This window comes from Nycticebus coucang, chromosome 2 (assembly GCF_027406575.1).
Source record: "Nycticebus coucang isolate mNycCou1 chromosome 2, mNycCou1.pri, whole genome shotgun sequence".
Classification (NCBI taxonomy): Eukaryota; Metazoa; Chordata; class Mammalia; order Primates; family Lorisidae; genus Nycticebus; species Nycticebus coucang.
Window position 1 is genome coordinate 155,572,949 of NC_069781.1, and position 13,981 is coordinate 155,586,929.

General features: G+C 53.0%; 1 protein-coding gene across 5 annotated transcripts in view; it reads left to right on the top strand.

Moving 5' to 3' along the window:
• SLC12A3 (solute carrier family 12 member 3) overlaps positions 1–13,981 on the top strand; it is a 41,330-nt gene that overhangs the window by 15,185 nt on the left and 12,164 nt on the right. For all 5 annotated transcript variants that reach the window (XM_053602296.1, XM_053602282.1, XM_053602288.1 and 2 more), the window contains 10 exons: positions 683–784; positions 2,103–2,258; positions 2,976–3,075; positions 3,964–4,075; positions 4,395–4,535; positions 5,695–5,801; positions 7,953–8,035; positions 9,369–9,446; positions 10,144–10,245; positions 11,403–11,514. In XM_053602296.1, the coding sequence (XP_053458271.1) occupies positions 683–784; positions 2,103–2,258; positions 2,976–3,075; positions 3,964–4,075; positions 4,395–4,535; positions 5,695–5,801; positions 7,953–8,035; positions 9,369–9,446; positions 10,144–10,245; positions 11,403–11,514 (1,093 nt within the window). The remainder of the gene's footprint in view (positions 1–682; positions 785–2,102; positions 2,259–2,975; positions 3,076–3,963; positions 4,076–4,394; positions 4,536–5,694; positions 5,802–7,952; positions 8,036–9,368; positions 9,447–10,143; positions 10,246–11,402; positions 11,515–13,981) is intronic.

Below are 13,981 nucleotides of genomic sequence, written 5' to 3' on the forward strand. Positions count from 1 at the left end.
TGGGCCCAGAAACCCATTTCCCTGCCAGGCACCCTGATTGGGATTCAACAACGCCCTTCTATCTGGGTGGTTCTGACCTGACTTCAGGCTGGGGACCACGATCACAGATGCTTAGGGCAGGGTTCTTCTGAGAGTGATTAAATGGAGTCATGGACATAAGAGGTGCTTATCTTGTTTGGGGATCTCCAGAAGCAGGCACTGGGGACAAGCATTCACATGCAGAATGTATAGGGGGCGGGGCGGGGGGGCTCAGGGCGGTGGCAGGGAGCAGGACAGAGAGGGAAGAGAAGCCACCGGTTCTGGAGCAGGTCACCACTGGGATGGAACTGGGATGCACTCCTGGGTGTCCTGGTCCAGGCCATAAAATGTATTTCTTACTGTAATTTGTGACCAATAAAGCATAATATCTGCTGCCACTGGTCATCCCATAGCCTGATGGAATCTACTCTCACACTGCCCCTCCCACCCTTTAAGAGGCTTTTAAGAAGCCAGTTTACAGTTTATAAGACATCATCCCATTGAGCTTCACAAAGTGAGGGACCCATTTCACAGATAAGAAGACTGAGACCTATTGAGGGTCAATGGCTTGTTTGGGGTCCCCCACCTGGGAAGTGAGGGTGCCAGGAAGCTCCTTGGCAGAGTTGCCTGACAGGCTGTCCTCTCTCTCCTTGGGTCCCTGAAGCTGAGCTCAACACCATAGCCCCCATCATTTCCAACTTCTTCCTGTGCTCCTACGCCCTTATCAACTTCAGCTGCTTCCACGCCTCCATCACCAACTCGCCCGGTGAGCAAACCCTTCCCCTCCACAGGGGGGCCCCAGGGGTGGGAGCAGAAGGCATGGATGGATGAAGGCAGCCCAAAGACACCTCTCAAACTGAAACCTATTAACAGGAACATGCATGTCATAATAATGGCAGCTAACCTTTTTTAAACACAGTGTGCCCTTTGCCCACGTGGATTCATATACTGTTGACAGTCTGTGGGGGGGGGGTTTCTAGTCTCTTCCGTCACCAATTTTACAGAAGTTAGGCGTCTGATTCCTTAAAGAGAGAACTGCCCAAGACCACAGCTGGGTCTGTCGCATACGGTGATGCAGGTTGCACACAGCACAGCTCTAGGGAGCGCCATTCATATCATAGCTATTATAGCTGCATGGCGAAAAACTTCCGGCAGGTGGCAGTAATGAGTCTTGAGGAAGCTGGGCGTGGTGGCCCACAAGTGTGGTCCCAGCTTCTCAGGAGGCTGAGGGAGAAGGATTGCTTGAGCACAGGAGTTCAAGGCTGCATTGAGCTAGGATGACGCCATTGCACCACTCCAGCCTGGGCGACAGCAAGACCTTATGTCTTATTTTTTTTTTTTTTTTTGTAGAGACAGTCTCACTGTACCGCCCTTGGGTTTGGGTAGAGTGCCGTGGCGTCACACCGCTCACAGCAACCTCTTAACTCTCGGGCTTACGTGATTCTCTTGCCTCAGCCTCCCGAGCAGCTGGGACTACAGGCGCCCACCACAACACCCGGCTATTTTTTGTTGCAGTTTGGCCGGGGCTGGGTTTGAACCCGCCACCCTCGGCATATGGGGCCAGCGCCCTACTCACTGAGCCACAGGCGCCGCCCAAGACCTTATGTCTTAAAAAAGAAAAAGGAGTCTCAAAGAAAAACACTTTGCTCTAACTGGCCCCAAATTGCCAATGGCCATTACCAGGTTAGCTTTTATGCACACCACAATGTGCCTGGTGTCCCTGGAGTTGTGCCATGAGGCAGCTATCACTAGTGGCAGGGGCAGCACTGGCCTGCTGGTGTGGAGCCAGGCAGAAGCATGTCCTTGCCCCTCCATCTCACTCCAGCCCTGTTGCTGACCTGGTACGTCCTGTGGCCATATTTGGCCACAGCCGGATGTTCCCTCCTTGGTATAGTCTGTTGACACAATGACGTGCCAGCGAAGTTGGGCATATGGTCCTCTGCAGAGCTGCCAGCCCATCCCTGGGAGGAAAGGCAGGTTGTCCCCCTTGGTATCCATGGCTACCCAGCCCTGCCCAGCAGCTCTGGCCCAGGAGGAGCTTCCAGAGGGCCAAGCATGCCCACTGACCTATACTGCCGGCCCAGGGTGGAGACCTTCCTTCCGATACTACAGCAAGTGGGCGGCACTGTTTGGGGCAGTCATCTCTGTGGTCATCATGTTCCTCCTCACCTGGTGGGCGGCCCTCATCGCCATTGGCGTGGTGCTCTTCCTTCTGCTGTACGTGATCTACAAGAAGCCAGGTGTGCATCTCAGCTGCCAGGGCTCACCTGTCCTCCCCAAGGCAGCCACACAGGCGATTCTGCCAGGAGGGCTCTGCACTCCTCTCGGGCCCTTGCACCCCGTTTGTTCCCAGCACCTTGTCTGGCCCCATGCTGCAAAGAGCCCCAAGGGATGTGCCCACTCAGAGCCCACCCCTCAGCTTTCAGACCACCCCGGGGCATCCAGCAGCCTGGAATTCCCTGCCTGAGCCTCTTCCCCAGCACCACCCTGCCATAGGGCCTCCCCTTTGGTGTGTACACCTAGTCCCCTGGGGTAGCCAAGGGCTAGGTGTTTGAAGATCAGGTGGACAAAGCTTGGAGCCTGGGCAGGGGCATTTACATGTATGCAGACAGGGATTCTGGGATGACAGCAAGAAACAGGACTCCTAGAAAGCCTAGAATTCTAAATCTGAACCTAGGCTTCCAGGCCATTGTGAAGCTCTGTGTGTTGAGGCGGGAAGATATTTTGCAGAGCTCAGTATCTTGGTGTATAACTTAACTATGTGGCCACATGGTGTGTGGCCTCTGGCCCTGCAAACGGTGGGAGCAGAGAACTGCAGGCTGTCCACCCCCAGGCAGCCCCGCTCCCCTAGCTGCCCAGCCCCAGAGAAAGGCCAGCCTGCCCTCCCTCCTTCATCACTCCCTTTGTGTGCCTGGTTTCCTCCAGGGATTTCTAATCTTGCTCTCGCCCCACTCCAGAGGTAAACTGGGGCTCCTCAGTGCAGGCTGGCTCCTACAACCTGGCTCTCAGCTACTCCGTGGGCCTCAACAAGGTGGAAGACCACATCAAGAACTACCGGTGAGCTGAGCTTCTGGGGCCCCACCTGGGATGGCTGTGCCCTGGGAATCTCTGAGCCTGTACCTGCCACCTGACCAAGGCAGACCTGGGGTGGGCACAGCCCCCACTCTGGAGGAAACAGAGGTAGAGGAAAAGCTATAGTAGATGGAGGTTGACATTTCCCAATGGGGACCAAGCAAGTCAAGGGACCTCTCTGTGCCTCAGTTTCCACAGTGGAACGTGCTCTGTTGTCAGGGCCACTTGGTGTTGTAATTCCCATTGTGATGATTCTTTGAGGCTGATGGTGCTAACCCTCCCCTGGGTATGCATCGAAACTGACTCCTCTCTGTGAGGAGAATTACCCACCTGCGATCCCCTTCCCGCCAGATTGTGGCAAGACTATTCAGGCAATATCTGTTTATGTCGCACTTACTGTGAGCCAGACTCTTGCAAAGCACCTCACACAGCCTCACAACAACCCTCTAAAGTCCAGGAAATTGCCAAACCCAGCCCCAGAGGAGGGCTCTGGGGCACAGAGGGGTTAAGTAGCTGGCCCCAGGTCACACAGCTGGTGAACTGCCAATGAAGTCTGGCTCTAATTGACCCTGGCAGTGGCCTTTGAATGCTACCCACTGCTGCCTCTGGACACACAGACTGAGTCACCTGCCCAGGTAACATCGTGACTTTATTGTGACAGGCTTCCTTACCACCAGTCTTTATTCTGCCCACCACCACACTGGGCTGGGCAGGGCAGGGAGGACACCAGGTAGAATGTTTGGTGGCTTGAGCAGGAAGGACAAGAGAGACCCTGTGTAGTAGGCACCAAAGGAGCTGGGAGGTGCCTTTAGCATCCTGACCCCTGTGGGCTCTCCTCTGATGGCTCAGGCCCTTTTCCCGTCCCCTCCGCAGCCCCCAGTGCCTGGTGCTCACAGGGCCCCCCAACTTCCGCCCCGCCCTGGTGGACTTTGTGGGCACCTTCACCCGGAACCTCAGCCTAATGATCTGCGGCCACGTGCTCATTGTGAGTGCCCCCTGGAGGCGAGGCAGGATGGGGGTCTACATGGAGCAGGGAGAGTCCAGCCAGGCTCTTCTGCAGGCCCAATCCCCTCCCCTTCCCGGCCCCTCTCACTGTCTCATCCCACCACTCGGCCTCCTGCCCACTCCCTCCTTCTCCTGTCCTCCCCTCTTCCCTCCTTCCTCCTCTTTCTCCCCCTTAACTCTGCAAAGGAAAACCAGTGCCTCTGGTGGTGCTGAGGCCATGGGGCAGCCTCCAGTGCAGGAAAGGGGCTTAACCTCAGGCTGGAGGCTGCCCCTGATGTCACCTGCCCTGCCACCCACAGGGACCCCGCAAGCAGAGGATGCCTGAGCTCCGGCTAATCACCAATGGGCACACCAAGTGGCTGAACAAGAGGAAGATCAAGGCCTTCTACTCAGACGTCATTGCTGAGGACCTCCGCAGTGGCGTCCAGATTCTCATGCAGGTGCCGTGGGTTTGGGGGGCCTCCCGACAGGACTTAGTACTTGACACAACAACTTGGGAGGCAGAAAGTCCTGGGGGCCTAGTTTAAGCCCCTTTTGCTATACCTGGAATCCCACCCTTAATGTGACTTGGTATGCGCTGATCCAGGACACTGTCTGGGGTGCCCGGGGCCTGGGAAACTGCCCTGGAAGCCTGTGGGGCTGTGTGACCTTGGTCAGTTCCTGGTTTTTTTGTTTGTTTAAGATAGAATTTGCACACAGTCAAGTAAAAAACATTAAATGTACAGTTTCTCAAATACTTACATATGTAGACACCACCCAGTGGTGTGTGATCACTACTCAGATCAAGATCTAGAACGTTCCACCGGACAATTCATTTTACTGCCTAATTTTCTCATGTGTTAAATGAGATGCTTAGATAAAATAATAACACTTGTTCATTCTGGGTCAACATATAAGAATCCTTTTCAATATTTCTCAAAATTTACAAAAAAACTATAGGTGGTCTCTTTGTGGGGTTATGAAAATATTTGGAAGTAGACAAAGGTGATGGTGTTGTGAACTTATGAAACACTGTGAATGTACTAAATGCCCTTGAACTTTAAAGTGGTTGATTTTGTTACATGAATTTTACCTCAAAAAAAAATTTTTTTTTTTAATTAACATTAAGGGGCGGCACCTGTGGCTCAAAGGAGTAGGGCGCCAGCCCCATATGCCAGAGGTGACCGGTTCAAACCCAGCCCCGGCCAAAAACTGCAAAAAAAAACAAAAAACAAAAAAATGAATGTTAACAAAAGAGAAATATAAAAGATGTATGGATTAGATGACTCAGGAATACTCGTAAGCTTGACATCCAAATTCAAATCTCTTGTGAGAAACGATTTGTTAGAGAAGCAGAAGCGAGAATTCAGAGCTAATGGGACAGTCCCCTCCATGGCCCAAGCTTGAAGAAGCCATAGGATATAACTTTGACTTCACCTTGATTGTGGGTGTGTCCTGAACGGGGGCTGTATTTCCTGAGCCCCCGCAGCATGGATGGGAGGGTGGTTGGGGCCGAGAGATGACTCCATCCTCACCATGACAGAACAGAGCCCCCAAGGCCCCACTGCCCCTCTGCCTATTCTCTCACCTTTTGCCCCCTCCCCCCACCCCCGCCGGCAGGCTGCAGGTCTTGGGAGAATGAAGCCCAACATCCTGGTGGTTGGGTTCAAGAAGAACTGGCAGTTGGCTCACCCCGCCACAGTGGAAGACTACATTGGCATCCTCCAGTGAGCACAGGCATGGGGGCAGGGGCTGGGATCTGTTGATTCGGGCTATCGGGATTTCCTGGGCCTTGGGAGGTGGGAGGGATGCCGCAGGTGCTAAAAGAAGCTCAGTCCACCTGTTTAAAGCTGAGGAAGAAACAGGCTGAGGCTACCCCACCCTGACCTATGGGTTGTGGACTCCGAAGTCAGCTGGGGGTCCAGCAGGGACCAGGTGCAGTGGGCCAGGTGCAGTGTTTAATGTAGACCCAATGTTGCCAAATGTTTTGATTTTTCAGAGTAGCTGAAAATGTGGGGTGTAGGTGAAAACCTTGTGTCCATCTGGGGGCTTCAGAAGGCTCACAAGTGGTCAGCTCAACAGCTCTGAGGTGGTGCCACCGAGGACTGAATTCCCTGGGGATTTCAGGGTTGTATCTAAACCCTGACACCTTCTGTTCTTGCTGCACAAGCCCCAGAGAATGCCCGCAGGTCGTTTTTCTGTGTTGATTTTACACCAGGAGGCAGTGTGTAGTGTCATTAAAAAACCAGGGTCAGGGTTGGGGTCCGAGACCTGCTTCCAGGTCTGCTATTTTGTTGTTGTTGTTTTTGAGACAGAGTGTCACTTCGTCACTCTCAGTAGAGTGCTGTGATGTCATAGCTCACAGCAACCTCAAATTCTTAGGCTCAAGCAATTCTCTTGCCTCAGCCTCCCAAGTAGCTGGGACTACTGGCACTCGCCAGAACGCCTGATTATTTTTAGAGATGAGGTCTCGCTCTGACTCAGGCTGGTCTTGAACCTGTGAGCTCAGACAATCCACCTGCCTCGGCCTCCCAGAGTGCTGAGGGCAATCTGGCTGTGACATCTGTACATCTGACCCCATTGATCACCAGGGTTGATCCAGGTCTGTTGTTAATCAGCTGTGGGGTTCAGACCAGCCATCTCCACTGCCTCTAACAGGGTAACGACAGGAGATAGTGAGACCCCTGGTCTCCAGAGTCCCTCCAGCCCCAACATTCCAAGACTTCCTTCACAGTGCAGGGCCTGCAAGGTCCCTGTCCCAGACATGTGTAATGAAAAGAATTCAGGGTGCCGCCTGTAGCTCAAGTGGCTAAGGCGCCAACCATATACACTAGAGCTGGCGGGCTTGAATCTAGCCTGGGCCTGCCAAACAACCAAAAAATAGCCGGGCGTTATGGTGGGCACCTGTAGTCCCAGCTACTTGGGAGGTTGAGGCAAGAGAATCACTTAAGCCCAGGAGTTGGAGGTTGCTGTGAGTTGTGATGCCACAGCACTCTACCCAGGGTGATAGCTTGAGAGTCTGTTTCAAAAAAAAAAAAAAAAAGGAAAGAAATTCAGGCAGAGCAGTAGGCTCAAACCCTTATAATAAGCTTTTTTTTTTTTTTTTTTTGAGACAGAGTCTTATTTTGTCACCCTAGTTAGAGTGCTGTGGCATCATCTCATAGCAACCTCCAACTCTTAGGTTCAAGTAATTCTCTTCCCAAAGCCTCCCAAGTAGCTGGGACTATAGGCACTCACCGCAACACCCAACTATTTTTAGAGACAAGATCTGGCCCTTGCTCAGGCTGGTCTCGAACTCCTGAGCTCAGGCAATCCACCCACCTTGGCCTCCTAGCGTATTAGGATTACAGGCGTGAGCCACCTAGCCTAGCCTTGTAGTGGGCTTTTGGGCACTGTGGCCATCGGGCAGTAAATATGCTTTGGGGGCAGGAATCTTCAGGACATGCCATGTGTCTGTCCTTTGATTTATAGTCTCAGCTATATCATTCTAATCCCAGCCAGTCACTTCCTTAGCTATATGGTCACAGGCCAAGTGACTCTCCAAAACTCAGTTTTTGCATCTGTAAAATGGAGATAATAGTTACCATCCCCACCTCTGTGGGCAGAGTTGTGAGGATTGGCCAAGTGTATCAGGAGGGCTGGCTGACTTGGTTTCCCCCTGAGTGCCAGATCCACAGAGCCACACACCATGGGGCTGGAGGAGGCCTGGGCACTCTCCAGTTCTGCCTACATGTTTTGTAGGTGGGGAAACTGAGGCCCAGAGAAAGGGAATGGTACGGAAGCAGGCAGGGCCAGCTCTAGACACCTAGTCTCCTGGGAGCTGGGTCTTCTCCTGAGCAGAGCTGGGGAGAAGCTGGACTCCACCTCTCTCTTTCCAGCGATGCCTTTGACTTCAACTATGGTGTGTGCGTCATGAGGATGCGGGAAGGGCTCAACGTCTCAGAGGTGATGCAGGCGCACAGTGAGTACACGCCCTGCCTGCTCAGCACCCAGGAGGTCCCATTCTTTTTTGAGACAGAGTCTCACTATGTCGCCCTCAGTAGAGTGCTGTGGTGTCACAGCTCACAGCAACCTCACACTCTTGGGCTTAAACAATTCTCTTGCCTCAGCCTCCCATGTAGCTGGGACAACCACAAAGCCCGGCCATTTTTCCATTGCAGTTGTCATTGTTGTTTAGCTGGCCTGGGCCAGGTTCGAACTCGCCAGCCTCGGTGTATGCAGCTGGTGCCATAACTGCTGTGCAACAGGTGCTGAGCCTAGAACCCAATTTTTTAAGTGTGGAGGGAAGAAAGGGAAGACAGTAAGGAATAAAAGGTCATAGACTCATAGAAAGTCGGCCCTTGATGGCCCCTTTGAGCCTACTGGGTTTCCAAATGGGAAAACCAGGGCCCCAAAAGGGGCAGTGACTACTTCAAGGTCATGCTCGCAGTTGGAAGCAGAACCAAAACTGGAACTCAGAACTCCCCATATCACAACTGGGGTGCGCAAAGGATCTAATAGAGAGAAAACAGGGAAAGAAGGTAGAGGAGGTGCTCACATTAAGATGCTGGAGTATGAAAATGCATACAGGCCGTGGAAACGGGACATTTTAGTCTGGAAGAGCATCTTTGGGGCACCGTGTAGGGATGTTTTACATTTTAAAGCATATGACTCTACAGACTCTGAGTGGTAATATTCAGAGGTACAAAAGAAATAACATGCAAAAAATGGGGAGATGGGAGGTTAAACTCTGCATGTCTTGCAGGCAGGGGCCGGGCCTACTCATCCGCGCTGAGGGTGTGCCTGGCACCCAGTGGCCAAAGAATAAATATTTATACAACCAACGTTCACAGAGCAGTAAATATTTACTGCGTCTCCTAACTACGCTGCTGTAGGCTCCCAGGGTCTCTGCCCTCAAGGAGCTGACATTCCAGTGGGAAAAGTAGACACTTAAGTGGACCCATAAGCCATCTCAGATTGTGATCATGTCCTGAGGATATGGACACAGGGGCAGTGACCGGGGAAGACCTCTCTAAGGAGAGGAGGGAGTCTTTTGGTGAGGAGGCTGGGGCTGGGGAAAGAGTGTTCTCAAGTCAGGGGGTACCCACTTCCATGACCCTGATGGGAGGATCTGGCTCTGCCTGTTTGGGGGAGCAGGAGGCAGCCCAGTGGGGCCACAGCACATGGAGCCTGGGCAGGTGGCAGGTCAGAGGCTCCCAGTGCAGTGGGGCAGGGGCCAGGACCTTCATCCTAGTGTTAGGGGAGCCCCCAGGCAAAGTAGGCCTGTGAATGGAAGCTTCCCCTCTCTTTTACAGTTAACCCTGTGTTTGACCCAGCAGAGGACAGCAAGGACTCCAGTGCCAAGGGAGCCAGGCCATCTATCTGCGGTGCACGTCAGTCTCCCACTCAGAGGCCCAGGGCTAGTGGGTGGCCACCTAGGAACTTGGTTAAGGGCAGTTTTTCCAAGTGACAGTGACACCTGAGTAACTGGAGTTGGGTAACCGGAGAAGAATGGCCTATGTCAAATATGGCTACGCCTGGTGGGGAATTTAGCATCAGGGTGTCATGGGGACCCACCCAAAGGCTCTGGGGCCTTTGTTCAGCCCCTTCCAAGGCCCCTCTGGCCATGCCCAAGTGTTCTGGACAGGGAGGGCTAGAAAGGGGTTCTGCTTCCTCCTCGTCTCCCACTGATGAACTGGGAAGCAGGGGACCTGCAATGCTGGCTTGAGGGCATCCTGGGGCGCTTCTGAAGGGTGCAGGGGAGTGTTGAAGAGAATGGAGCAAGTGCTTCCCTAGGATGGGCTCCCTGAGGGCTCTGGGACTCCTCCCACTTCCGGTGCCCACCTACATCCCGGGAGAGAGGAGCTGGGAGCAAGGTAGGGACATGTCACAGCACTGTGCAGCCAGGTTCAGCTCCTGGTCTACCTGTTCACGAGCCGGAGCGTCAGCATCCGTAAGGCACTACCTGTGCTCAGGCCAGGCCTGCCCCGGAGCAGGCCTGCAGGAGGGTGCTTCTGGCCCAGGGGAGGGATGGTGAGTCCACCTCACAGGGCAGCTGGCCTGCTCTCACCTGTCCCTCCCTTCCTGCAGTGGACCCTGAGGCCCTGGTGCGGGAGGAGCAGGCCAGCACCATCTTCCAGTCCGAGCAGGGCAAGAAGACCATCGACATCTACTGGCTGTTCGATGATGGAGGTCAGTGTGCTCTCCCCGCAGGCTGTCTATCATCCTCTGCCTCACCCGGCCTCGCCTTTCTGCCTGCTCTCAGCGAGGCCTCTGATGGGACCCAGAGCCCAGCAAAAGAGATAGGGGCCCTTAGGCCTAACAGTGATCTAGGGGAGCCTGGCTGAGCCCCTCTCCCAGTCCTCTGGTTTTTAAATTATAAAATAGGGAATTTTAGGGGAGGATCTGAGATCAACATGAGATAGAACCTTCTGGCTGGACAGCCCTCAGGGGTCATGGCACATGAAATCAAGGGGGGAGATAGGCATTCTTCTTTAAAACATGACTCTCAGCTTTATTGCTCCCACCTTTTTTTTTTTTTAATAGAGACAGAGTTTCACTTTATCACCCTCAGTAGAGTGCTGTGATGTCACAGCTCACAGCAACCTCCAACTCCTGGGCTTAGGCAATTCACTTGCCTCAGCCTCCCGAGTAGCTGGGACTACAAGCACCCACCACAAGGCCTGGCTATTTTTTATTGTTGTTGTTGTTGTTGTTGCAATTTGGCCTGGGCTGGGTTTCAACCCGCCACCCTCGCATTACGGGGCTGGCGCCCCACCCACTGAGCCATAGGCACCACCCCTATTGTTCCCACCTTTGATAGAATCATAGACAGAAAACATCTCTGCTCTAATACAATGTGTCCTGTCAATGACAGCTAATACAGGCACTGTCAACATGCCTGACGCTGAATGCCCTACATGGGATAACCTTATGCACCCCCCGGGAAGATCTGTTATTACTAACTTCTTTTGTAAATAAGGAAACTGAGGCACAGAGGAGTACGTAGTGCTGTGTGACAGCTGCCTCCAGCCTGTATGGAGGGATGAGGGGTCCCACCCATTGGCCAAATTTTCAATCTTCAAGCAATGCCAGCGATCTATGTTTTCACGTGAAACACCCCAAGTGTTAAATGCCAGTTTGTTTATTTAAAAATATCACAAGCCAAAATAAACCCCACTGCACAAAACACCACGTGCAACTTGGTTCTAGTCAGGCATGTTCATTATACAGATGTGTAAACTGGGGTCCAGAGAGGGGAAGGGGCTTCCTAGCAGCAGAGCAGGGTGGGAACCCACATCGTGCTCTGAGAGTGTCTCCTTTTGACCCCCGGGGACCCTGCTTGCCAGGCCTCACCCTCCTCATCCCTTATCTCCTGGGCCGCAAGAAGAGGTGGAGGAAATGCAAGATCCGCGTGTTCGTTGGGGGCCAGATCAATAGGATGGACCAGGAGCAGAAGGCGTAAGTGGGGCAGGGGAGCCTGCACAGCCCCAGGGTCGGCCCAGCTCTACCCAAGGCTGCTCCTCCCCCTCCCACCCCAGGCGGCCCTGGGATGGTCCCAAACCCAGGGCTCTGGGCAGGAGCAGGTTTCTCTCCATTCCAGAAATTGTTCTGGTTTCCTGCCCACTTCAATAACACATAGATGCCCTGCTCTTTGTTGTGACAGGGAAGGGTGTTAAGTTTTAAAGTCGCAAATGTCCTCAAGGAGAAACCTGTATGAAATGAAGGATAGGGAAGGCCCCTCCCCCTGAGAAATGACAAGGGCGTAAGACTCCTTTAGGACAATGTCCCCAGAGCACGGGATACAGGCTCTTGTGGGACAAAAATGACTTTAGTGTTCTGGAGATGGGGCAGCAAACACCACTGAATCTTTTGGTAAAAAGTGACTTAATCCTCCTCCAGTTCCGGGGTTGATTCTGCAGAAAGCCTTGGATTGGAGTCGGCCTTTCTGCTCAGTAACCTATGCTAATCTCCCCCACCAAGCAAGGGCGGCAGGCCCGGGCTCATCATCTGGCCAGAATTTACTGACGCTGGTTTATTTACATGGGCTTCATTAGCCACCTCAAGCTGGCAAGAGAGGCTGGTGGTCTGTTTAAAAATATGATAGAAAATTTCCATTTGAAATGTACATAAATCAGAATGTGAGTTGATTTAAACAGGAAAGGAAACAAATGGCAAGGCAGGTGGCACACGGGTGTGGAGGTGACAGGAGTCAGTAGGTGGACTCAGGCAACTGTTGCTTTGGAGCAAGGTCAGGTGAAGTTGAAGGTCGTAGGCTGGGGGTCTGCTGGAGCGTGCAGATAGATGGGGCAGTTTGCCCCAAGTTGTGCAACAAAGGGTCTCTAGTGCCCTTTGCAACAATCCTGGCTGTGAGGCCCCAGAGTCAGGATAAGAGGGAACCCCATGGCCTTTGCCACTATTTCTGAGCCAGGGTTACATCCCTACAACCCCCTTCTCTGGTAAACCACATGAGTTAAGGGCAACTCAGCAATCCCTTATCCTCACCCCGCTGACAACTTCTCCCCCAAAAGGTCCCATCTCACAAGACCAATGGCTTGGGGAAAGTAGCACCTGGCTTCTCCGTTATCTCCCAAAAGTTAATAAACCAGCAAAGCAGCTCTGCCATCTCAGTTTCCTGTGCCAGCCCTGAATGGAAGCGGAGCTCAATAGGTTTAGTTTAGTTCAAGGGGATAACAGCCAGTCCTTGGTTATGAAAACTCCTTTGCCTCCCAACTGCCTTGGCTCTCTGCATAACCCCAGGCCAAGTCTGTGCTGCCTCCTGCTAGGCACTGCCCTGGCTGCCAACACCTGCCCCCTTTCATCCCCAAGGCCAGGAACCAGCAGTTGCTTGACTGCAGGGCCCCAAGCTGGTCATTCGGGTTTCTTTCCCCAGCACCCTCCCCGGTGCCATCCCAGCTGGCTCTTTGCTGTCCCTGCTCTACCCCTGTGCCTCCCATGCCAGCACGCATTTGGACTCCTCCCCCACCGACCAGTCCAGTGGCCCTTAATCAGGCGAGCACATCGAATCACCTGGTCATTACCAAAACCATGTCCTGTCCATGACTCAACGGGTGGGCTGGGGCCCAGGTGGGGATATTGTTTATTTTGTTGTTGTTGTTGTTTTTGAGACAGAGTCTCACTCTGTTGCCCTGGGTAGAGTGCCCTGGCATCACCGTAGCTCACAGCATCCTCAAATTCCTGGGCTCAAGCAATCCTCCTGCCTCAGCCTCCAGAGTAACTAGAACTACAGACACCTACCACAATGCCTGGCTAGTTTTTTTTCTAATTTTAGAAGAAATGGGGTCTCCCTCTTGCTCAGGCTGGTCTCAAACCCCTGAGCTCAAGCAATCCACCTGCCTCAGCCTCCCAGAGTGCTAGGAGGCTAGGCATGAGCCACCGAGCCTGGTGGGGGGTATTATTTTGAATGCTCCTTTGGTGATGCCAGTGAGGACATTTCCCTGCTCCACCCCCTCTTTGTCCTATAACAATCTCACCCACTACATATCCACCTGGGTTGCTATGAGAAATGTTTCCTACTCCTACAAACCACAGTTGGCTTTTCTTTCCCTGTTAGGCCCAAAGTGAATGCCATCTGACTCGCTACTCCCAGTTCTGTACTTAGCTTTTGTGCGTTATCTTTGTTTCCTCGGGCACCGGTGGTCCGGGAGCAGCGCACCTCTGGGAGTGTGTTAGACATGGAGAACCCCAGGCCCCCGCTGAATCAGCATCCTCATGGTTACAAGATCCCCAGCAGATGTGGAGACACATTAAAATTTGAGGTGCATGAGTACAGAAATGGTCACCAGATACTTGGGCGATCCTGGTCTGGTATTTTTCCAGTCATTTGACATCATCTGACCTACTTTATTGGTATTTGTGTGTTGTCTGCCCCCCCCCACCCGTTAGAATGGCAGGTCCATGAGGGCAG